This window comes from Nymphalis io, chromosome 27 (assembly GCF_905147045.1).
Source record: "Nymphalis io chromosome 27, ilAglIoxx1.1, whole genome shotgun sequence".
Classification (NCBI taxonomy): Eukaryota; Metazoa; Arthropoda; class Insecta; order Lepidoptera; family Nymphalidae; genus Nymphalis; species Nymphalis io.
Window position 1 is genome coordinate 4055853 of NC_065914.1, and position 24031 is coordinate 4079883.

General features: G+C 35.7%; 3 protein-coding genes across 7 annotated transcripts in view; 2 read left to right on the top strand and 1 right to left on the bottom strand.

Annotated features, from left to right (window-relative positions):
* Window positions 1–10438, bottom strand: part of LOC126778797 (protein diaphanous) — a 62059-nt gene extending 51621 nt beyond the window's left edge. For 2 of the 3 annotated variants that reach the window (XM_050502474.1, XM_050502470.1), the window contains exons 1-2: window positions 10319–10438; window positions 8215–8278 (exon numbers count right to left, since the gene is read on the bottom strand). In XM_050502474.1, coding sequence (XP_050358431.1) covers window positions 8215–8277 — 63 coding nt within the window. In that variant the 5' untranslated portion in view covers window position 8278; window positions 10319–10438. Of the gene's footprint in view, window positions 1–909; window positions 988–8214; window positions 8279–10318 lie in introns of those variants that run through there. The other variant, XM_050502471.1, reaches the window with a different exon arrangement.
* A 450-nt stretch (window positions 10439–10888) lies between these two features.
* On the top strand, window positions 10889–14044 carry LOC126778746 (uncharacterized). The gene is made up of 5 exons (XM_050502369.1): window positions 10889–10973; window positions 11243–11428; window positions 11739–11870; window positions 12898–13194; window positions 13710–14044. The coding sequence occupies exons 1-5, from the start codon at window positions 10889–10891 to the stop codon at window positions 14042–14044; spliced, it is 1035 nt and encodes a 344-aa protein (XP_050358326.1).
* A 1197-nt stretch (window positions 14045–15241) lies between these two features.
* Window positions 15242–23880, top strand: LOC126778919 (uncharacterized). 3 transcript variants are annotated; one of them, XR_007670248.1, is made up of 8 exons: window positions 15242–15512; window positions 15632–15764; window positions 16501–16630; window positions 17071–17165; window positions 19001–19237; window positions 20016–20278; window positions 22390–23672; window positions 23707–23880. XR_007670248.1 is itself a non-coding variant. In XM_050502673.1 (6 exons), the coding sequence occupies exons 1-6, from the start codon at window positions 15445–15447 to the stop codon at window positions 20109–20111; spliced, it is 759 nt and encodes a 252-aa protein (XP_050358630.1). In that variant the 5' UTR covers window positions 15242–15444; the 3' UTR covers window positions 20112–21051. The 3 variants fall into 3 exon arrangements, 1 of the variants encoding a protein (XP_050358630.1); XR_007670247.1 differs by having other exon boundaries at window positions 22390–23880; XM_050502673.1 differs by lacking the exons at window positions 22390–23672; window positions 23707–23880 and having other exon boundaries at window positions 20016–21051.
* The last annotated feature ends 151 nt before the right edge of the window (window positions 23881–24031 follow it).

Below are 24031 nucleotides of genomic sequence, written 5' to 3' on the forward strand. Positions count from 1 at the left end.
GGTGGAATAAGCTCCGACCTTCTCCTCGAAAGGGAGAGTAGGCCTTAGCCCAGGAGTGGGACATTTACAGGCTGTTACTATATAGACGAATATGTAGCGCAACGCGTAGATTATTTTTTTTTTTTTAATAAATATTTAATATTTTTAATACGTTTATATCATTATATAATTATATACGTTTATATAATCATTATATTATCACCTATTATTAATGTCTATATGTATGTGTCAATGGTTTTTTTTTTTTTTTTATAATACTGATTATTTATATAAAATATATTTTTTTTAATATATCGAGCAATTGCGCAGGCGATATAAAAAATATGTGTGCGGAAACACAGGTGCAATTTATTACGTCACTCTTATAACCCGATGTGATCGAATCTGACACGACCGTAGATATCAGGTCTGGGAACTGCTTTAGGTGTCTTTACGGGGGCACACGAGTGTTTCTATCTGAGTGTCTAATCTCTTAACTAATCTCTTAACTCGGTACTACTACGGAGAATTTCTTGTTAGAATTTTATGTTCCCAACCTTTTTTCTTAAATTATAAAAGCCTGTAAGGTACTATTTTATAATCATTAAAATATTTCATGTTTCCGTTTTCGTTTTTTAATTGCCGGATATTACTTATCATTTTAATTCGCATTGAAAACTATTATATTTTATCATTAGTCAATGTTACTATTTTTTTCTTTTAATATATAATACGCGTACGAATTAAGATAACACTGTGAAAAAAACGATATACGATTCAAAAATAGAATTTTTAAATTCGACGGTTAATACGACGATAACAACATTTTTCATATATATGTCACGCACGCACACAAACACAATCCTTTAACATCAATAAAATTTAAAAATCGAATTGACATAATAAAAATCCCAAACACTATTCACTCACTACATTCCAATTTCAAATCGTAATCGATTTTTAACGAGACACTGAGACGGTAATAATTCTTTAAAAGAACACAACTTTAAAAAAAGAAGGAAAGTTAACGGTACGTCTACGCGTAACGATATACACCTGAAAACTGACTGACTGAATTCACAGATAACATAGATATCGTATGTACACAAAACATTATTAGCGTTAATAATAATCTACACGTACAATGAAGTTGAATTCTAATAAAAAAATTGCATTTAAATTTCGAATATGTTTGAAGAGCATTTTTGTTGTCAAGCAAATTAAATAAACGATCTATGCAACGGTAGTACGTAACTTGAATATGGAGTAAAATATTTAAATTTAGAATACAATTAATTATTATTTATATTACAAGAATTCGAATTTCGAGCGAGTTTCTAGACGGGATTAACATATCAATGTTGTAGGTAGTCTACTATCAGGAATAGCCTTGTTTTTTTTAAATACACTAATGTTACGTAGGGCAAGGACCAGAGTGCCTGTAATCTATTTGCCTAACTTCATTCTGGTTGAATGAGCGTATATGTATATACAACTAAGCGAGCGTATATGTATATGTATAAATAAGACATTATATATGATTAATACGTGTAATACGTGTGACGAACAAAAAATACCTATAAAGTTTCTACTACTTTCTTTAATAATTCTTTTACAATATAGGCTATTAAGCTCTGGAATGTCCTTCCTTTAAATATTCGTGAGACGAAATCCAATAGAGATTTTTAAAAAACTTGTAAATAATCACTTTTTGTCTCAAATGTCTTATCACCAATAATTTAATTTTTTTTTTGGATTTTTTTTTCTTTTTTTAGTAGTCGTTTTGTTTGAGGACGTATCGTATTTATTGTATTTTGTATTCATATTACATACCTGTACTTTAGTATGTATTGATTGAACACGGTAATGTCTCTCCTCCAGAACTGCCTCCTAATCTCGGACTTGTTGCACCGGTAACACCTGACGAGGTACTCAAATGTCTTCGTACAATGAAAAACCGAAAAGCCGTAGGCCCTGACGACTTGCCGATTGAAGCGTGGAAAGCGATGGGTCCTCATGGTGTGAACCTACTTACTGACCTTTTTAACCAAATACTTACTAGCCGGAAGATGCCCAACTCTTGGAGATTGAGTATCGTTACTCCAGTATATAAAGGCAAAGGTAGTGTACAGGACTGCGAAAGCTACCGCGGTATTAAGGTTATGTGCCACACCATGAAACTCTTCGAACGCGTAATCGATTCAAGGCTCCGGCAAGAATGTACTGTCTCGGAATGTCAATATGGGTTTCGCCCAGGCTTTGGAACCATAGCCCCCATCTTCCCCCTAAGAATACTGGCCGAGGCCCACAGAGAAAAGAAGAACCCGCTGTACATGGCGTTTCTAGACCTGCAGAAGGCATTTGACTGCGTCCCACGCCAAATTATATGGTGGGCTTTGAAGATGAAGAACGTGCCACAAATCTATATTGACATTATCCGAGACATGTACCATAATTCGGAATCAGTAGTAAGGACCGCCGTTGGCGACACCCTTTCCCGATCACAGTTGGTGTGCACCAAGGCTCGGCCCTGAGTCCTTTTCTGTTCAGTGTTCAGTTTTAACCGTGCAGTGACGGAGAAAGAATACATTTCACTGCCCCTCTCTTTCCCATGGGTGTCGTAAGAGGCGACTAAGGGATATCTGAGCGACCATCTGCTCGCCTGGTGGTAGGATGCTAACATCCGCCTGGCTTGTTACCACCGTACGCATGGTGAAAAACTCGTGAAGTGGCTTGCAGCCGCGTTTCGAGGTCAGCCAGCGTACAGCCAGAGCCCGAGCGAGTATTGCCGCGATGAGTGTTGGTCCAGTGGAGACGGCTGTTGAACCAATGCCGGGGGAAACTGTATTGACCTGCCGGTCAGGGAGACCCGAAGAAACGGCTGTTCCGCTGGCCGCCCGTGGCATAGTACAGGGGCCCGAGCGTGCCTAACCAGCTCGTGAGGCTGCCCCACCAGGCCACGCATAATCTCGGGGTGGACCGTCGTGCCGGTTGGTGACCGGTAGGTGGGGTCCCGGCGGCCACTTCCGGGGGGGTTCGGGGGCCCTTCCGTCCGGCGGGTCAGTGTATTTTTCCTTTTGGCAACCACTTGGGGAAACACGCCTCCACACTTTGCCCATCCCTATCGTGGCAATACATCGCTCGCTTCACGTCTCTTTTCCATTTAATTTCTCCCAAATGGCGCAACAAAAAAGAAATAACGGTCGTACAGCGGTGCTCACCCCCACCATACCCTCGCTGTTTGAGGTCGAGTTCTCTAACATCCGAGGACTCCACACTAACCTCAACGCTGTCCACCACCATCTCGAGACAGCACGGCCAGCAATGTTGTTTCTCACGGAGACACAAATACTCCGTCCTGCCGATACCAGCTACCTTAATTATCCCGGCTACACGCTTGAAGAATCCTTCAAAGCGAAAGCCGGAGTATGCTTGTTCGTCAGGACGGATGTTTGCTGTCACCGTCTGCGCTGCTTGGAGGACCCCTCCTTCTCCATGTTGGTGGTACGTGTGGACCTGGTTCGTCAGAGCCGAGTCTACGTGTGCCTCTACAGATCCCACAATGGTGACTTGGAGACAAGCCGACTATTTGACCATCTTAGTCGGGTGGCAGATGCTGCGCAAGAGCAATTTCCTAACGCGGAATTGGTGTTTCTGGGGGACTTTAATGCTCACCACGAATCCTGGTTGAAATCCCTCAAAACTGACCATGCTGGAAGGACTGCTCATGCTTTTGCTCTCACACATGACTTGACCCAACTGGTTGATCAGCCCACCAGGATCCCAGACATTGATGGGCAAGCACCTTCTCTACTGGACCTTCTGCTGACTTCTCACCCGGTGGAATATCAGGTTGTGGTTCAGGCTCCTCTTGGCTCTTCGGATCACAGCCTTATTTCTACCAGAGTGCCACAGGCCAAGCTGCCGCCACTAGCGGTATGCAAACGTCGCGTTTGGCACTATAAGTCGGCGGATTGGGACGGTATGCGCGATTACTATGCGTCGGTCCCTTGGAAGGAACGTTGCTTCAGTGGGAATGACCCGACAGCTAGTGCCGCTGCTGTTGCTGGCGAGATCATGCTGGGAATGGAATACTACATTCCTAGCTCAGATCTCGTCAGTAGGAGTACGCGTAACCGTTGGTTCACTCGTGAATGTGCCGATGCTGTATCAGCTAAGCAGGCGGCATATCGCAAGTGGATCAACGGCTGCATTAGCGGGGCATCTAACATTGACTCACTGAAAGCAAACTATAATAAAAATTCCAAGTCCTGTAGAAAGGCATACACGAGAGCGGATGCACAGCGCATTGTACAGATTGGTCATGACCTTGTTTCGCATCCTAGGGGCTCCCGTAGCTTCTGGCGTCTGACCAAGTCTGTGCAAAACAATTTCTGCCAACCTTCGCTGCCACCGCTCAGAAATCCGGACGGATCGCTAGCTCACAGTCCGCAAGAGCAAGCTGATCTCCTGGCTAAACTCTTTGCCGACAATTCCGTCATCGATGATTGTAGTGCACTGCCACCTACAATACCTGCATGTGGCCATACGATGCCTGACATAAAAATCAGGCAACGTGATGTGCGTGCGGAGCTGCAATCACTTGATGTACGGAAAGCTAGCGGTCCCGATGGAATACCAGCCATAGTGCTGAAGAAGTGCGCAGCGGAGCTGTCTCCTGTGTTAACGCGCCTGTTCCAGCTTTCTCTCTCTTCGGGAAGTGTGCCGGAGGCTTGGAGAAGAGCTAATGTGCAAGCGGTTCCCAAAAAAGGGGATCGGTCTGACCCGGCAAATTATCGGCCAATAGCTATCACCTCAGTACTTTGTAAGGTGATGGAACGGATTTTAAACAACCAATTGATCCATTACCTAGAAGATCACTGTCTAATTAATGATCGTCAGTACGGTTTTCGACCAAAACGGTCCACAGGTGATCTTCTAGCGTACGTAACACACCGCTGGGGTGAAGCTATCGACAAGCATGGAGAATCGTTGGCTGTCAGCCTCGATATCTCCAAGGCTTTCGACAGGGTCTGGCACAGAAGTCTTCTCTCCAAGCTACCGGCATATGGTCTGCCTGCTCAGCTATGCACCTGGATTGCCAGCTTCCTACACAAGCGTAGCCTTCGTGTTTTAGTAGATGGTTGCGCTTCACAATTCTATGTAGTGAATGCTGGGGTCCCCCAGGGATCTGTGCTATCTCCCACACTCTTTCTTTTGCATATCAATGATATGCTCTCCCTTGGGAACATACATTGCTATGCAGATGATAGTACAGTGCATGGTGGATACCACGGACGCGCAGTGGCTGGGCGGGCGGAAACTGAGGAGAGGCGGGAGAATCTTGTCATTGAACTCGATAGGACGTTAGATCTCATCGCCAAATGGGGCTCTGATAATCTTGTTGAGTTTAATGCCAAGAAAACACAGGTATGCGCTCTCACGGCGAAAAAGTCAACATTTTCCCCTCTTCCCTCCCTCTGTGGTACTCCGCTGGTGATGCAAAGCAAAATCGCCATGCTGGGGATTGACGTTCGCTGCGACCTTAGTCCAAGGGATTACATCGAGGCTGTTATAAAAACAGCTTCACGGAAACTCGGAGTTCTGAACAAGGTGCGGCGCTTTTTCACGCCACAACAACTGTGCCTGCTGTACAAAACACAGGTACGGTCTTGCGTGGAATATTGCTCGCACCTTTGGGATGGCTCCGCTAAGTACCTACTTGAAGCCTTGGACCGGTTGCAGCGACGTGCCGTACGCATTATTGGCGACGTAAAGGTCACAAACACCCTTGAACCTTTACAATTGCGTCGTGAGATAGCAGCACTGAGCGCTTTCTATCGACTGTATCACGGCGAGTGCTCTGAGGAATTATTCTCTCTAATTCCTGCTTCCCCCTTCCTTCTTAAGTCCACGCGGGCTGGTTCTCGATGTCACCGCCTAACTGTGACATCAATTCCATCGCGAACAAAGAAATTTGGCAACTCCTTTCTTTGTCGCACTTCCAAAAAATGGAATTCCTTACCAGCTCACGTATTCCCCTCCTCTTACAACCCGGGCTCCTTCAAACGAGGCGTGAAGAGGCATCTTGCGGGCCGGCAAGGCGAAGGCGGCTAGTGCAGAACGTTTTTCCCGTCTGTACTGGCCGTCGTCGCGTTTGGACTCTACTACCACTTACCATCAGGTGGAGTAGAGTCATTTGCCCTCCCGGCGATATAAAAAAAAAAAAAAAAAAAAAGTGTAGTGCTTGACGTTGTCACAATGAAAGCCCATGAGCCGCCTCTCTGGCTCATGATGTATGCTGATGACATTGCACTGGTAGATGAGGACAAACAGGTATTGGAGCAAAAGGTGAACCAGTGGAAGGGTGTGCTAGAGAGGGCAGGTCTGATGCTAAAAGTTGCGAAGACCGAGTATATGGCCTGTGGCAGTACGGACCCCGAACCCATAAAGATAGGCGGAGAATCCGTTATCAAGACGGAAAAGTTTAAATACCTCGGGTCCGAACTGCACGAACCTAGTACAGTCGACCACGACGTCAGAGCTCGAATAAACGCAGCCTGGGCCAAATGGCGGGAAGTCACCGGGGTAATCTGTGATCGCAGGATACCGGTGAAATTAAAGGGCCTTGTGTACAAGTGCATCATCCGACCAGTCTTATTGTACGGCGGCGAGACGGGGCCAGCTCTCGCGAGACACGTTCAGCAACTTCACGTCGCGGAAATGAAGATGCTGCGGTGAATGTGTGGCGTTAAGCGACTAGATCGCATTCGTAACGAGCACATCCGTGGTAGCCTTGGAGTTTGCGATGTAGCGGATAAGTTGGAGGAAAGCCGTCTGCGTTGGTTTGGCCACATTAGCCGCAGACCACCAGACTATGTCGGGAACCAATGCCTGGACTTTGTTGTCGAAGGCCCTAGATCCCGCGGCAGGCCCAAGAAGCGCTGGCTTGATGTTGTGAGGGACGATATGAGAGAGCACGATCTCACTAAGGAGGACGCTTTAGATCGGGAAAAGTGGAGGCGTAGATGCAGGAAAGCGGACCCTGGCGTTACTAGGCCGGGAAAACGCTAGGCAGAAGAAGAAGACTTTAGTATGTATTGATAATATATATAATTTATTTATAGATATATTTGTATTCTATATTTATATTGAAACCTATTTGTTTGTTTTTGTTAAATTTATGTTATTTTATGTATTATTACAGCACCGCCTACCTCATATCCCATGAGTTGTTCCTTACGCCGTTGGTTGCCTGGAAGACATCGCTACATAGCGATTAGGTCGCCAAAGTTGTATGCTACTCATAGATAGGTTGTATCCATGTTTTGTAATATTTTTTTTTATCTTTGTGGTGTACAATAAAGTGTAAGGTAAAATACTTTCTACACAGTAGAATCAACATTCCGAACCGGTGGTAATTTTCATTTAAAAAAAAATCAAAATTACGCTCTCATTCCACAGTAATTACATAAAGTATATTTAGATTTCAATTTTGAGAGTTAATATCGAGATGGCCCAGTGGCTAAAACGCGTGAATGTTAACCGAAGACCACGTGTTCAAACACGGACACGCGCCTTTTTCTTTTGGATGAAATTCCTTTACAGGTGTATCGACTATCCCAATCGAAGGAATAAAGATAAACAAACCTTAACGTAAATATTTAAATATTCCACGCGATTTGCTAATAGCTCTGCCATATTATGCACTACAAACAGTTCTTGATTATAAATTTACTTATAATACATCAATATTCGACTCAACTATTTTTCTATACTTTATACTTTATAGTACACCCCAAAGATTAAAGAAAGAAAAATAAATTTCATAACACATTGAAACCTAGTATACAACTTTGGCGGCCTTATTGCTACATAGCAATATCTTTCAGGCAACCAAGTATACAAACTATAACTATATATAACGACGAACTATATTGACGAGCCGGTTGGCGTGGTCGGTAGATACTTGCCTGTTCACGCCGAAGGTTGTGGGTTCGATTCCCACCCAGGACAGACATTTGTGTGCATGAACATGTCTGTTTGTCCTGAGTCTGGGTATAATTTTCTATATAAGTATGTATTTACAAAAGAAAAGTAGTATATGTAGTATATCAGTTGTCTGGTTTCCATAGCACAAGCTTTGTACAGGCTTAATTTAGGATCAGATGGCCGTGTGTGAAAAATGTCCCAGGATATTATTATTATTATATAAATAATATAATTTGTACTTACAAAGCCGCTTTTCGCTTTCTCATGGCGGGACATTTTTTCCTTTTTGACATTCAGATGTACCATTCTGTAATAAGAAAAACGATTTAAGATAAACTTAAAACAGACCTACTTAATGATCTGACAAATTTCGATCACAGCGGCAAATCTAGTAGTCACATTATGTAATACCTATGTTCTATTATGGGGGCGGAGTCAGATGTTAGGTGTCCTGACAGCTTTTATGCAAATTCAATGATGATCAGTTGAAAAGTTAAGACAAAGTAGTATATAATATTAGTTAGAATATAATGGTAACATAAAGTGTATATAGTATGTTCACAAACAGTTTTTTTTTTTAATATATAAGCTAGCGCTCGACTGTTATCACACCTGATGGAAAGTGACGATACAAGTCTAAGATGGAGCGCGCTTGCCTAGAAGATGCCTATCCACTCTAGACTTGAAAGTACCCATATTGTAGGTGGTGGGGAAAACGGAGTTTACATTTTATTCTCATTACTCTATACGACAAATCGTCAGAGCAGGCACAGGACCCATGGCTATTTGCAAGATATTTGAACCCAGACTTTTAGCCTTACAGACTTAAAACAGACATACAATTTTTGTAATGAAGACAAGAGACGATTCTTGAATAAATATTTACTTAATCATATTATTATATAATATTGTAATAGGAATATATATGGTAAATAAATTACCTATTTTATTTAATTCCATTATTAATACAATCAACACAAATAAAATTTTGAACCATTAAATAAATATTTTTTCATTTTAATATTAATTTCTATTAACATTTCTGTGTATTTGGCTGGTATAAAATACTTATATCTATCTGCAGTCTATAAATCTCTTTGGAAGATAAATCTCTTTGCATACCGATCAATTGATTCATTGCCATTTATTGCCTTGCCGATTAAGTCACTAGATTAAAAGGCACAGAGATCCCAAGGTACTTGGTTTAAGCCAGTGCCAGTAGAAAGTTCTTAGTTTTTGTTAATATTAAGGCTACATAAACCTATTTTAACTAATTATACTGTAGTAATACAACACAGATAAAATAATGATAACAACATTAGAATTACGAGTTTGTTTCATTGATTTATCCTTATTGAGAGGAAAATATGTCTAACTTTATTAACATAATCATTTTTTTTAATTATAACTTTAATAATCACAAGATGTGATTATTACTTTATTCGGTTTATTCATATAATTGCAAACATGGAGATTTTATATTTACTATCCTATGAAATAGTTTTTGAATGTCCAATGATAAAATTCATGATATAATATTCTGTCGATTTCAATACTATGGTGGTGTGGTTGAAGTCTAATACAATTATGAACAAACTGACAATCTGCCATTGGATTATTTCAACTATAGTTCTATACTTAGTTAATCTTTTCAAAGTTTGTTAAAGTTATAGCTTGGGATACAAGGTTTTCTCAAGACATTGTATTGTTTATTTAAAGTCTTAAAATATAGCCATTTAATTTAGTTGAATGGAATCACTAAATATTACTATCGATTCATAATAAAAAAAAACAAAATTAAATCAAAAACTAAAACTTTATAAGTTCAGGAAGTCTATACTTATATTATATTTTATTTTAGAATGAAGTAAATATAAGTTGACCGAAATAATTACAATAAATTATGATAAAATGAATAGTTATAATGTTGAAATGTTTATTTATTAAATTTGAATCGCATCAATAAATAAAGTTTTGTAATAAAACGTTGCAATAACGTTCAATTGACGCAACCGAAGGCTATGTCCCGCCAAATGTTCACATTAATCGAGGTCGAGCCCAAAACGAACAGTTTTAACTTTATATATAATGGTGTCCGAACTATACGCTATATATCGTAAAATATACAATGTTTAAGCAAAAAAAGTAGTTGTATAGAAAAATATGCGGGTCTATTATCATCTAACGGCCTCGCCCGTTTAGTAACGCTGTGTTTTCTATCATAAAAACCTAAAAACACGACTTCATAGTCACCTTAGTACAATCTCTGTTATAACCTAAACAAACTTTCTGATACAAAGATTTTATCATATCAGCAGATAAAGGCTAGATAATTCATGTACTTTACCACTAAATAGAGGCTGATTTACTTTCAAACAACTTCACAAACATCACTTTTTGATAAAAACATGATAGATAACACAAACAACGGTCGGATAACACACATAAGCATGAACTAGTGATGTCATACATTATTTCCTTACGACACGATTCGTCAAGCGTCATACATCGTATTCGTATTTCGTAGTGATGTATTTGTCAGTATTGACGTTATAGTGACAAAAATATTTTGTTTGCGAGGCTAGCTACTATAATTATAATAATATTTAAATTAAGTTAGTAAATTAGAATACATTTTAGCATCAAAGCAGATCTTTCCACACCTTTGTTTAAAAGTATTGAATAAAATAACAAATATTGTTCAAGATTTTTATAATTTAATTTCTATTAATATAAAGAAATGAAACTCTTTGCGGTTTTAAATAATATTCTCTATTCGAAAAACAAGCAATACGAATTCTTTTGTTCTTTTTCAAATTCTTATTTTGTTCTTTTTCATTTGACTCATAGTAACAATGGAAATAATTTGCTGATTCACAAATTATAAGGAAAATTTTTTATTTTATAAATTTTTAAAATGGATAACAGTCAGGAACCTAAAAAATGTTTTTGTGCAAGATGTTTTCTACCTATAAATTCAGAAGATAAAGTTGATGTTGACGGTCAAAATTTTCATAGAATCTGTAGCATGTGTTGTAAGTTACATTTTGTTTTTTTGTTTCCAAGGAACACTCCCGTGGAGTGTACACATTCCCAACTCCCAGACTCCGGGGTGCTACTGAGATTCTTCTACAGAAAAACTTTTTATTGGCCCATCAAGGGGTTTGAACCCAGGACCTCCGCTATATATCCTGCAGCCTTTTATCTAGCCACTAAACCAACGAGACAGTCAGTTTGCTTATAATAATGAAATGTAAATAACTCATTATAGGTGTTTGTCGCGCCATACCAACATCCTTGAAAATGTTCTACGGTCACGTGTTCTGTAACGAATGTTTTAAAAACCACGTGATGTCACGATTTAAGGGAGACAGTTCTCGTATATCTTCTAACAGCTGGTGGATGCACTCGACGATGGGACCTCGGACTTCAGAAAGTGAAAACAAAGGGAGTGAAGGTAAAGATAATGTCTGAAAAAATAAAAAGAGGTATTCGTAAAGATACTCTTTAAAACAACTACTAAACAACAACTTTTATTCTCATTATTAAGCGCTTTAAATAGAACAAGCTGTTTTGTTTAAAGTCAACAAGCTGTTTTGTTTAAAGCGCTTAATAATGAGAATAAAATTTAGTATAGTATAGCCATCGAATGTACGCGATGGAGAACTATTGCGTCATCCCTTCACCCCGACGCGATGAGAGACGCACACTAGTAAAGTTAAATAAGAGCTACTAAAAAAATAATCATAATTTCTCCATAAATTTAGACGATGCGGCCGAAAAATCAACAGAAAAACCTCCGAAGCGTTTAATTTGTGCACGTTGTTTGCAATCTGTGGATGAAAGTGATAAAGTTATCATCGGCAACGATAGCTTCCACAGTCAATGTGCCAAGTGCTGTAAGTTACTTACCACCATTAATATTAAGGTAGTATGACCAATGTTCGCTCGTTCATGCATTTGAAAGTGTTGCGAGATAAAATCTGACTTTTTTTTTAATAGAATAGGAAGGCGGACGAACATATGGACCACCTGATGGTAAATGGTCACCAACGCCCATAAACATTGGCATTGTAAAAAATGTTAACCACCGCTTACATCATCAATGCGCCACCAACCTTGAGAACTAAGATGTTATGTCCCTCGTGCCCGTAATTACACTGGCTCACTCACCCTACAAACCGGAACACAACAATACGAAGAACTGCTGTTTCGCGGTAGAATATCTGATGAGTACTTATCCAGGCGAGCTTGCACAAAGCTCCACCACTAGTACTTGTACATTGAAACTTTCTGACACCTAAGCTTTGTTTTTATTATTTGCTGGTTTTTATTTTATTTTATGGCAAATATTTATGTATAAAAGGTTCCAATTAAGGTAACCGCAATTAAGTTTCCGTATGACTAAGTATTGTTTAAAATTATTTGTGTTGTCGGTGAAGGAAATCATGAAAAAGAAACATGTATGCTTCAATGGAATTTTACCATATATAATCCATCAATTAAAATGTGATCGATTTTAAATGGGAGGATCACAAATGTCAACAGTCAGCAGTAACTTGTTTTAGATCTTTGTGCAAGCTTATCTGATACCCATCACATATTCTACTCTCAAATACTAGTAATATTGTTTAAGTTTAAGGGGTGATTAGGACAGTGTAAATACAGGCACAAGAGAATTAACATTTTAGTTTATAAGCTAACGTATGGACGATGCAAGGAATGGTTAATATTAATTAATGCCTTAATTGAGTGGTGGTGACCACATACCATCTGCTGGCCCTGTCTGCCTATCTATGTTTAATAAAAAACGATCATAATTTCATTACTAATAATAGGCTAAACAACTACACGAATTATTAGAATTTAAATGTAAATTGACATTGCTCTTTTATTTTGTAATCTTCCCCTTCTATTCTAATCTAGATTTTTGCCAAAAAGTTCCGACAACAAACTTGAAGATTTACTACGGCCAAGTGTTTTGCGAGGAATGTTTCCATCGCAACGTTCTTAATCGTAACCAAGATAATCCATCGGAGTTCTTTAAGAGCTGCTTTGAACATTGGCAGAATAATACCCAGTTTGCCGAGAACATGAGAGATTTCATGTCTGGGAATAAGGAGTCGGCACCTTTTATTTTCATGATGCAAGGCCAGCAGCCACCTTTCTGTAGATGTGGAACAGGACCTCAAGAATGGTGTCAACCCAATGAGCCTCGTAAATGTAAGTTTTCTGTTTATCTATATTTATGATAGATATGTATATAAAGCTGAAGATTTTGTATTCAATAATACAAAATCATGCTAATAACATGGATAAAGCCGCAGGGCACAACTGGTACATAAAGTCGTCTCTTGGAAATTTTATTGGTCAAGTTCTGTATATATCTTATATTGAAGTTATGTTTGTGTAGAATAGAGAAACTTTGTCCTAATTTAAATTTTGTACGGCAATGCCAAATAATGGAACTTTTCGCATCCTGGAACAATCACTCAATAGTCGTAAATAATACCACCGAGAAAACACCCATTAAGTCAAGTTTATATCAAGCCTTATTAACTTTCCTCCCAAATAAAACCCAAAAACAAATTGAACATTAAATGATTATTATTATTAATTTATGTTAATAAATTTTAGAAATCTACCAATTAGAAAGATTTTAGTATTATTATTTACATATATAAGCATTTTATTGAATTCTAGGTGCATAAGAGTTGATAAACAGAAAATATTTACAGCTGCAACCAACTTTACGCCATCTATCGAGGCAGACTCTTTGGAATGTTCTTTTGGAAACGGAAACAAAATTGAAAATTCTGTATCCGTTAACGAATCAGCAAATCAAGATAATTTGAACATCGAAGCAGCTGAAAAAATAGAAAAACTCACGAAATACATTCACAATAGACATGGAAAAAAAGAGGATATTGATAATGCCTGGAAATATCTAGATCAAAATAAAGAGAGCCACTCGTTTGGTGGTTGGAAGGATTTACAAGATGAAAAGCTTAGTTCGTCAAAATGTCCAAAGTGTTTGTGGCAGTGTGGCTCTATTTACGTTAATAATATTTGAACATAAAAATTGTTTGCCGATAATGATAATTTAGAATAAAGTGTGTTGTCATGGATTTATTTATTTTATTTTGAGGTTTATAATTTCTGGAATTCGATTTTTCATTAGTAATTTTTCTTTTAAGCCATATTTTCACAATAGTAAATGTATTTATTTATCATTCTAACAAGTTGTACTAGACTTGCAAACGTTGCAGGTAGCGGGTGAATAGTAATTATTAACCACGAATTATCTAATATTATGGTAGATGCGGTTGACGCGTGGTCGACATTGTTTATTAATTTAAAAAAAAAAAAAATATCCAGCTCGGCAGCTATTTATTATATCCCTACATATTTACAAATCTTTCGGTCTTTCCCGCCTTTTAAAAAAAATATCATGTTGCCAACTTAAAAATATAAAAAACATAGTTACCACTTAACAGAAAAATATTATGTCATACTTATTTATAAATTATAACAAAATCAATGACATATGGGAAAACAAAGTAACAAATTAAATATACTATTAATATGAAATAGTTATCAATCTCTTTAATCAATAATGGCAGGTAGTTTAGATAGGTTTGTTACAAGTTATTCAACCTATTATATATTATTCTAATTAATGCGAGCCGTATAAGGTGTATATAATATATGGAGGAGAGTAAAACTATTTCCAGTTCACTTACTCGTATAGTCTTGTATCAATTTACCTTTGATGTTCTCCTGACTCTGCATGAGATGTTATAGTGTACACGTGTGTTGCAAGGTCAACGGTTGACCCCTAGAGGTTTCCTCTTTAATTTTTACTACAATTTGTCATTTGATCGCAATCAAATTGGAATATAATCATTGCTCTTTACCATTGCGTTCCGATTTGATTCTAGTTGCTAGGTCTTTATAAGCCCGTCTGATAACCACTAGGTACCACTCACTTAACCGCTATATATATTCTATAAAGCCAAATCTTCCAATATTATAACATAATTTTATAAAGCATTACTTGTATAAGAATAATAGAAACATTTTAAATAAGAAAGATAATTATGTATAACCTCATGTAATTAAAAAACGTTTCATTTTAAAACGAAATATGAAATGTTTTTATGAAAATCGATTATTTATAAATTTTAACCGTCACACTTTGTATCGTAGTTCGTTATTTATAATCTGTGTTGTAATTTTGACAATTCATAAATACTAAACAATCCGCAGGTGTGGCTATTAACATTAAAAAAAGATGAAATTTTAAATATAAACTCTATTTATAAATGAATCTATGTATGCGATTAATAATAATATCATGATATATTGAGTGAAATGTTGTAATGTAATTAAGGTATACTTTAAATTTCTTATTTGAAGTTGAAAGTAGTTGCTACTTTTTGGGCGTTAACCGTTTTGTGTATTGAAACAAACATGTACGGAAGAAAAACACCTTCAACATATCGTTCCACCCCTTCGGTGTATTCTCATTACACTGGAAAGTGAGTTGATTAAAAGTTTTGATCTATAAGATATTGTTTGACGATAAACGAAATGACATGTATACTTTCGTAATTTTGCTTTAAACGCTGTATTAATCGCATGCTCCATGTATTTTCAGATCGTCAACGAATTTACGTTCGTCAAAATCGGTTAGATCATTAAGAATACCGTGGTATCAAAAACCAATACTACATGATGCGTTTGTGCTTGACCTGCAGAGGGGATCGTTGCTAACAGCCAGTATTTCTGTCGTAAGTTGTACCTTATTACCTAACAAATAGGATCTGTAAACAACCAACTTGACAATTTGGCACAGATTTTTTTGTCTTCTTATCATTCATTTAGTACTAGTTTTCGCCCGCGGCGTATGTATTCCTTTTTTGTACCCCTGACAAAGTGTAAGCAAAAATTCATAAAGATCAGTTGAGCAGTTATGATGTGAAGACATAACAAGCAAACTCACTTTTGCATTTATAATATTAGTAGGGATTAAAAATTTACTCCTCATCTACCTCCATTTATATCATTTGGCAAAGATATTTGTTTGTCTGCCTAGGAAAAAAAGGAATAAAACAAATTCATACACACTACAAACCAATTTCATATTCTTAATTATATTTGCTTTTTTTTGTTTAATAATTTATTTTAAAAATAATAAATATTAATGATAGCAATGCTATTCAATCAAGTATGAATCAATAACAGCCTGTTAATGTCCCACTGCTGGGCTAAGGCCTCTCCCTTTTGAGGAGAAGGTTTGGAGCTTATTCCACCACGCTGCTCCAATGTGGGTTGGTAGAATGCACATGTGGCAGGATTTCAATGAAATTAGACACATGCAGGTTACCTCACGATGTTTTCGTTCACCGTCAAGCACGAGATGAATTATAAACACAAATAAAGCACATGAAAATGCTATTAAAGAGACATATGAAAAAAAAATTATATTTTGTAATCCATGATAAAAAAACAATGATTTTTTTTCAGTTTATAGCAATCTTCACATTCACACAGAGTATCTTTGATCTGTACTGCATGATGCTGGCAACACCTGGGTCATCCCATTCCGGTCATTATGTGATGAGCTTTCAATTTGTTTACGTTGGAAGTGCACCAGGTAAATATTCAAAATATTTATTAAATTAATACCTAGTTCTAACCCACTCTTTTATATTACTCAAATTCTCACATTGTATCTTGCATTAGATTATACATTTTAATGGTCACCACACCCATAAGAAATATATATATCTTTCGCCATTACTTTGGCACCAAACTCGTGGACTAAGATGTATTATGTACTTTGTGCCTGTAGTTACACTGCCTCACACTTGAAACCAACCAACCAATACTTCTACCAAGTATTGCTGTTTAATGGAATATGTTATGTATAAAATTAATTATAAACTCAAATTAATCACATGAAAATTCAGTGGTTCTTGTCTCAGATTAAAACCACAAACTTCAGCTAAGATCCACATATTCGAACTACTGGGCCATCTCTGATCCCTCTTAAGTAAATTGAAATATATAAAAGCATATCTTTTTTTTCCTCAGTTCGCAACGTCCTCATTGTCTTCTCACTCTTTTCTTGGATTGGATCTATAGCAGTTCTAGTGACGAGCATCATATTGATAGTTGCTTTGAGAAAGGTATGTTTATTGAGTATTTACAATTATACAATTTATATTAGCACAAAACTGGAAATTGGTTCCTTAGAACTTGTATTTTTATTACCAGTGATAATAATTAACTTTCTTATTAATTTGCTGTGTAAATTACATCTTCCATACACTGTTCCTTCGATCCATCTCACTCTATTATAGATTGTTTAGTTCAGCACCTTAAGCCTCAAGAGCTGACCAGGACAGCTTAGCTATGTGATAGCTTGATTTACCTTTACCATTAATAAAAAAAAATCTTTTTATATAGAATAGGAAGGCGAACGAGCATATGGGCCACCTGATGGTAAGTGGTCACCAACGCCCATAGACATTGCCATGTAAGAAATGTTAACCATCGCTTACATCACCAATGCGCCACCAAACTCGGGAACTAAGATGTTATGTCCCTTGTGCCTGTAATTACACTGGCTCACTCACCCTTCAAACCGAACCACAACAATACCAAGTATTGCTGTTTTGCGGTAGAATATCTGATGAGCCTCAAAAGCTGACTAGGACAGCTTAGCTATGTGATAGCTTGATTTACCTTTACCAATAATAGAAAGCATATATACAATCATGAGTACCTACTTAAATCAATCAAAATAAAAGTTATATCATGAAATTAGTCAATAAGTTGTGGTTATACTCAATAAGACAATAAGAGTCAATTTTAGGTATTTTTTTTATTTTGAATATATATTAATGAAAGAAACTCTATTTAGATGTAATTTTTCATATTATTTGTTTTAACTCATAATGCTTTGCAATGATAACATTGCTGACAAAACCCATTCATCATATAATTTGATAGGTATTATTTAAAGTTTAACTAAATCGATATTCCAAATTTATCAATTTCATTCATTATTCTTATTTTGTTTACGCTGTCATCCTGTAGTTAGTTCAAACAGCCAAGAACAAGGTAGGTAAAGCTTATATTTGTGTTTATATTTATCTCTTGCTCGACCCAGAAGACAAACATTGGCAAGAAGCCTGCATGAGTCGAATATGAGGTATTAAACTAAGATGTTTTTGGATAATAAGAAATACACGTCCATTGGCTAGCCAGTTTATTCGGAGACAGTTGTCCATGACAGCCTGACTAACATATATATATGTATAACAAAGAATGACTCCATAGCAAAACGAATTACATATATCACAAACATGTGGCAGAATTCGACACATGCAGGTTTCTTTCTGTATGGGTGAATACCATAACACATAGATGCAGCATGTGATGGAGCTTTTGCAGTTGTGCGACATTTATAATCATTATTTTTTTGTGTGAAAAAGATTTAAAATTAAATGCCTTAGAATTGTAATGTTTGTTATGTTTGTCTTTAATTTTATGAATTTTTCTATAATCGACAGCATTTATCATTACATGCTTACCAATAAGATTTGCTAATCAAAAATAGCCATAGACAAAATCTATAATAGATAGATCAATAATATCTGTGTTGTGACCATTATTTATATGACTCATAGAATATGATAAAATTATCCAAGGCTTTTAATTAAAATTTGTGTGATTTTTTTTTTAAATATAATAATTATAGCATTAAATAAATGTAATTTAGCTTTACTAATTAATTATAAAAGAGAATCATACACAAGTTAACATTGCCCAGTACAATATAATATGTATCAATAAAAACATTATTTCATATTATAATATTTTTTTTTATTAAAGATAATATATAATTGTTAAAGGCATTGTCAACATTGAAAATGAATTATGTCGTCAAGATATTGTATAATCTGTTTTTAACTTCATATTTTAATAACAAACGTCATAAAGAACTTTTTTTTTTCAGGAATACGAAAAGCGTATAGTGCCATGGCTCTACACATTCGGCGTTTTCATATTATTCCGCACAGTGGCCTTTATATTCGCGTCAATAGTCAACGATATGATATTCGCGTATAATATAATGATGTGCCTGTTTTGGATTGTGTTCTCTGTGGTCGGCGTCTACGGTTGGCTGTTGGTGTACAGTTTGTACTTGGAGTTGGCCGATTTGACCAAATTGGAGGACTTGGCGCATTTAAGGGTATGTTATGATGTTATTCTAAGCTTGATTTAATTTTATATGTGACTAACATTAAATAGCATAGTTGAGTTTGAAGGGTAAGTAAGTCAGTTTAATTACAGGAACAATTTTACAGGATACAGGATTGTTTATTCCCAAGATTGGTGGTGCACTGGCAATGTTTTCTTTTTATTTCAATATGGTTGGCAGGCCACATACCGTCAGATGACATATTCATCTGACAGTAAGTGGTCACCACCGCTCATACTCATTTTTCCCAAGCTGATTTGGTTGCACTAATATTATTATTACTTATACATTTATATTGTTGAAAGTTTGATTTGAAACATTATATTTATTTCATTTATGTGTGGATTGATAAAAGATTTTATAGGTACATGAGAATAATATGTATTTCCACTTATTTAATTGTTAATTAAGATATACTTTATATATTCTGATATATTTTACTGGTGGTAGGGCTTTGTGCAAGCTCGTCTGGGTAGGTACCACCCACTCATCAGATATTCTACCGCAAAACAGCAATACTTGATATTGTTGTGTTCCGGTTTGAAGGGTGAGTGAGCCAGTGTAATTACAGGCACAAGGGACATAAAATCTTAGTTCCCAAGGTTGGCGGCGCATTGGCTATAAGCGATGGTTGACATTTCTTACAATGCCAATGTCTAAGGGCGTTTGGTGACCACTTACCATCAGGTGGCCCATATGCTCGTCCTCCTTCCTATTCTATAAAAAAAAAAAAAAAATGTATATTAATCAAATTGTCATTAATTTATAGATGGGTACCATGGCATCACTGAATGCCTCACTCGCTGGATCTCGCCCCACCACCCCACACTCCACGGTCTCCACAATGCCGGCGTCGCAGATATGACCCACCAGTGACGAGGTGGTACCTCTCACTGACACAAGCCTCGAGACACCCGTGTGAATAAACATTCAGTTTTAAATATAGTGTTAGTGATAAGTGCTGATTATGAAAATGACCATCTACCACCTATCACCAAGCACTGTTGGTGATCACCTTCAATATAAAGAAATGTAAGTTAATGCTTTAATAGTTTAAATGAGTTCAAAACCTTCCCTTATGAATTATTTTATTATTTCAATTGGTTTACGGTTAAACAATTTGATTTCAACGTAATGTACGTTTTTTAATAGTTTTTTTTAATAGTTACTAATATTTTTTCTATAATGTCATCCTGAGTATTTCGATGAAGGTGGCCAGTCTCAAGAGACTAGACATCTGCTCGGGACATGATGTAGAGCACGAGTGTGTGTGCAAACACAGGTGCACTCTCTATCTACTTCCTTTACAATGAGTTGGTCAACAAAGTAATAATTTTTTCTAAATAGCAATTGCCGCTCAAATGCCAGACATTGGGGTGCCAAAAATGATGACCTTTCTTCGACCATAGTTATAAAAACAGTTGTTTTTTAGTTAGCACTATATTAAGTCATGTAGTTGTTTTTTTTACAAACAACAACTGTAACGAAAAGAAACAGAAAATTTGATTTCATTCAAAGTTTCAAAAAACAATTTTTTTACAAATCCATAATGAATACCACAGATTATTCAGTCCTCAACCAATTATGTAACGTCTTTTCAAGGTCAAAGTTGTTTTTGTCTTCACTCACTCCTGACATTGGAATAGACTAGAGTTTCTTCAATGTAATTTTAGTTTTGCATCGTTGAGTCTTCTTTATGTGTTCCCATATTATTTGAATCTCAATCCCATTGTTATTTGAATCTCAAATGATTTATTTTATAGTTTTTGTGTTTAATTTTTTTTTATAAATTGCAATATAATAACATCTATTTTATATTATATGACTAAATTGTTAACATTTTTCAATCAATTGATTGATTGATTGATTGATTGACTAAATTGTAATATTTTTCAATTAATTATAAATTTTTAAAGAATATTATTAGTATTGGCAAGAGTTGTTCAATGTAAGATACGGTTTTGTCTGTAAATGTTCCATTAAGGGTGGTTTGTTTATTTTTATAGAATTTTTTTTTTTGTTAGCATAGGAAGGTGGACGAGCATATGGGCCACCTGATGGTAAGTGGTCACCAACACCCATTGACATTGGCATTGTAAGATATGTTATCCATTCATCTCTTACATAGCCAAGGTGCCACCAACCTTGGGATCTAAGATTTTTTGTCCCTTGTGCCTGTAATTAAACTGGCTCACTCACCCTTCAAATCGGAACACAACAATACCAAGTACTGCTGTTTTGCGGTAGAATGTCTGATAAGTGGGTGGTTCCTACGACCAGACGAGCTTGCACAAAGCTCTACCACCAGTACAGACACTTTTAAGTGTCCTAACTACACTAACACTAGTGCAAACAAAGGTATGAGTTTAACAATGATTACACTTTTTCTTTCGAATGTTAAATGATTGTTAAACTAAACTTTATCTTAACAATATTTATAAGTCAGGCCTAATGAATTTAAGCATTTCCTGGAGTAACTGAGTTTATTTGCTGATTTAAACTTGATGATCAGTTTTATTTATAACAATTTCTTTCACCCCTGTGTTCACATTATAATACTTATTTTATACATTTTTATTTCATTTCATATTATAGTTTAAAAATGAATACATTTAAATACAATAAGCTGATGACAATAATTATTAGCTACTACATTATTATACAGCCATTACAGGCATTTAAAATAATTTGGAAGCTATTAAACACCACTCTCCGCTGTTAATTTTTATTCTTTATAATATTCCTATTAAGGTTTTGTCTGTAAAAGTAATTTATCATAAAATTTTCCATAAATTTGCTGAATATAAATTTATATTGTTTTAATTTAATTTCTCTATGAAATCAATCATCTAATATTTAGAGAAATTTGTCCGTCCATATACTGAGTTAGTAAATTAAGAACAAGTGTTTGTGTGTTATATGATGCATGAAAATTGTAATAGATGTACGAGTGAAATAGTATTAACCATCAATCATAATGATAAATTTTATATTAAAATGTTTGTTGTAATTTAATAAGTGAAAAATAATATGTACTATAAAATATGTATGTATTGACTATTATTGTATTTAAGATAGTATGTTATAAGTAAGTACTTATACAATCAGAATATCCCATAAATTTTTCCACCATTGTTTTACAGATTGCTGTCTTATAGAGAAGGTTTTGGACCTAATTCAGTCTCAGAATTTAATCGGACGATCACTAAGTTTAAATTTAGCAGATTACTAAAGTAAGGTGTGCTCGCCTGAATTTAACAATGTGTTATTTGGTTAATTTACATGTTCTATGGCTTAGGCTTAGTGTCTTAAGACTTTAGTTATAAACGTTATTCAGCGGATGATTTGTTAAACAATGCTGCCTTCTTCTTTCGAATGTCAAATCAATAATGACAGAGCAAAATCTGTTTTTAACTAAACAGCCCTGTGTTTTGGTTCATTAATTATTAATAATAATTGTTAATTAACAATAAAATATAAGCCGAGATGGCCCAGTGGTTAGAAAGCGGGAATCTTAACTGATGATCCTGGGTTCAAATCCGGGCATGCACTACTGATTTTCATGTGCTTAATTTGTGTTTATAATTCATCTCGTGCTTGACGGTGAAGGAAAACATCATGAGGAAACCTGTATGTGTTTAATTTCCCTGAAATTCTGACACATGTTTGTTTCACCAACCTGCGGGTTGGGATAAGCTCCAAACCTTCTCCTCAAAAAGGAGAGGAGGCCTTAGCCCAGCAGTGGGACATTCACAGGTTGTTACTTACTTAATAAAAACTTTTCTTATATACAATGGTAGCAACTCATTCATCCATAAGTATTGTAGGTGAAAATGCCTGCTGTGTTGCATCCATTATTACTAAGATGTTTATTAAAAAACAACATTAATCCACCTCGAGTGTTTTCTGAAGTGATTGTAGCACAATTTACAGCTTTTAGTATCAAATATAGATTTTAGTTATAGTTTTTCTTACTGTTCATTACTAAGAACCATGTCATACTTATTCCTCGAACTGATTATATTGTAAGTGAATATGAAAAAGTTCTAAATGAAATCTCTACACGTTTTTAAGATGTCAATAGGATTAATACTTATTTCTAAGTGCCTTATAGCATTTATATTTTTTTTTTATTTAAAACTTTGTAGAATCTGTGGTCATTAATGACATTTTAATTGTAATGAAATTGCCATAACAAAAAATTGTAAACTTTTTTTATTTATGTCATTCCATAAATATAAATGTATTTATATTTAAAAAATAGAATATATAAATTGAAAAATATATGATGATTTTTTGTCTGTTCGTTTGGGGAAGTTTTAAACCATAGCAGATATAGGTAACAGTTTTATATACCATATACCATGAGAGGGGAAGTGTTTCCTCTCTCATGGTATAAGGTAGGTGTTTTCCTCTACCCTTAAATGTTTATGCAAAATTTCATGGTTCATGAATACTAGTAAGGAGTACTATCCTGTATCCGCTATGGCTTAAGGTTTTACTCAGTTTGTTTTTTTAAATGGAATTTAAAACAAAACAAACTATATATAAGCTATTAAAATAGAATATATGATTTATACACTGAAAAAAAATACATTTGAAAAATTTTTTTATTAAAGGTTAAATTTTGAGTTTATGATATTTTTAAATATATTTGTCTCTGTAAATATAATAAATTACATCACTTATTGTGTGTATTTCAAATTTTATACTTTTTTCACAATTAAACATAATTATGATAGCTATAAAGATATGATTTTTATAGATTTAAGTTTTTGAAAATAT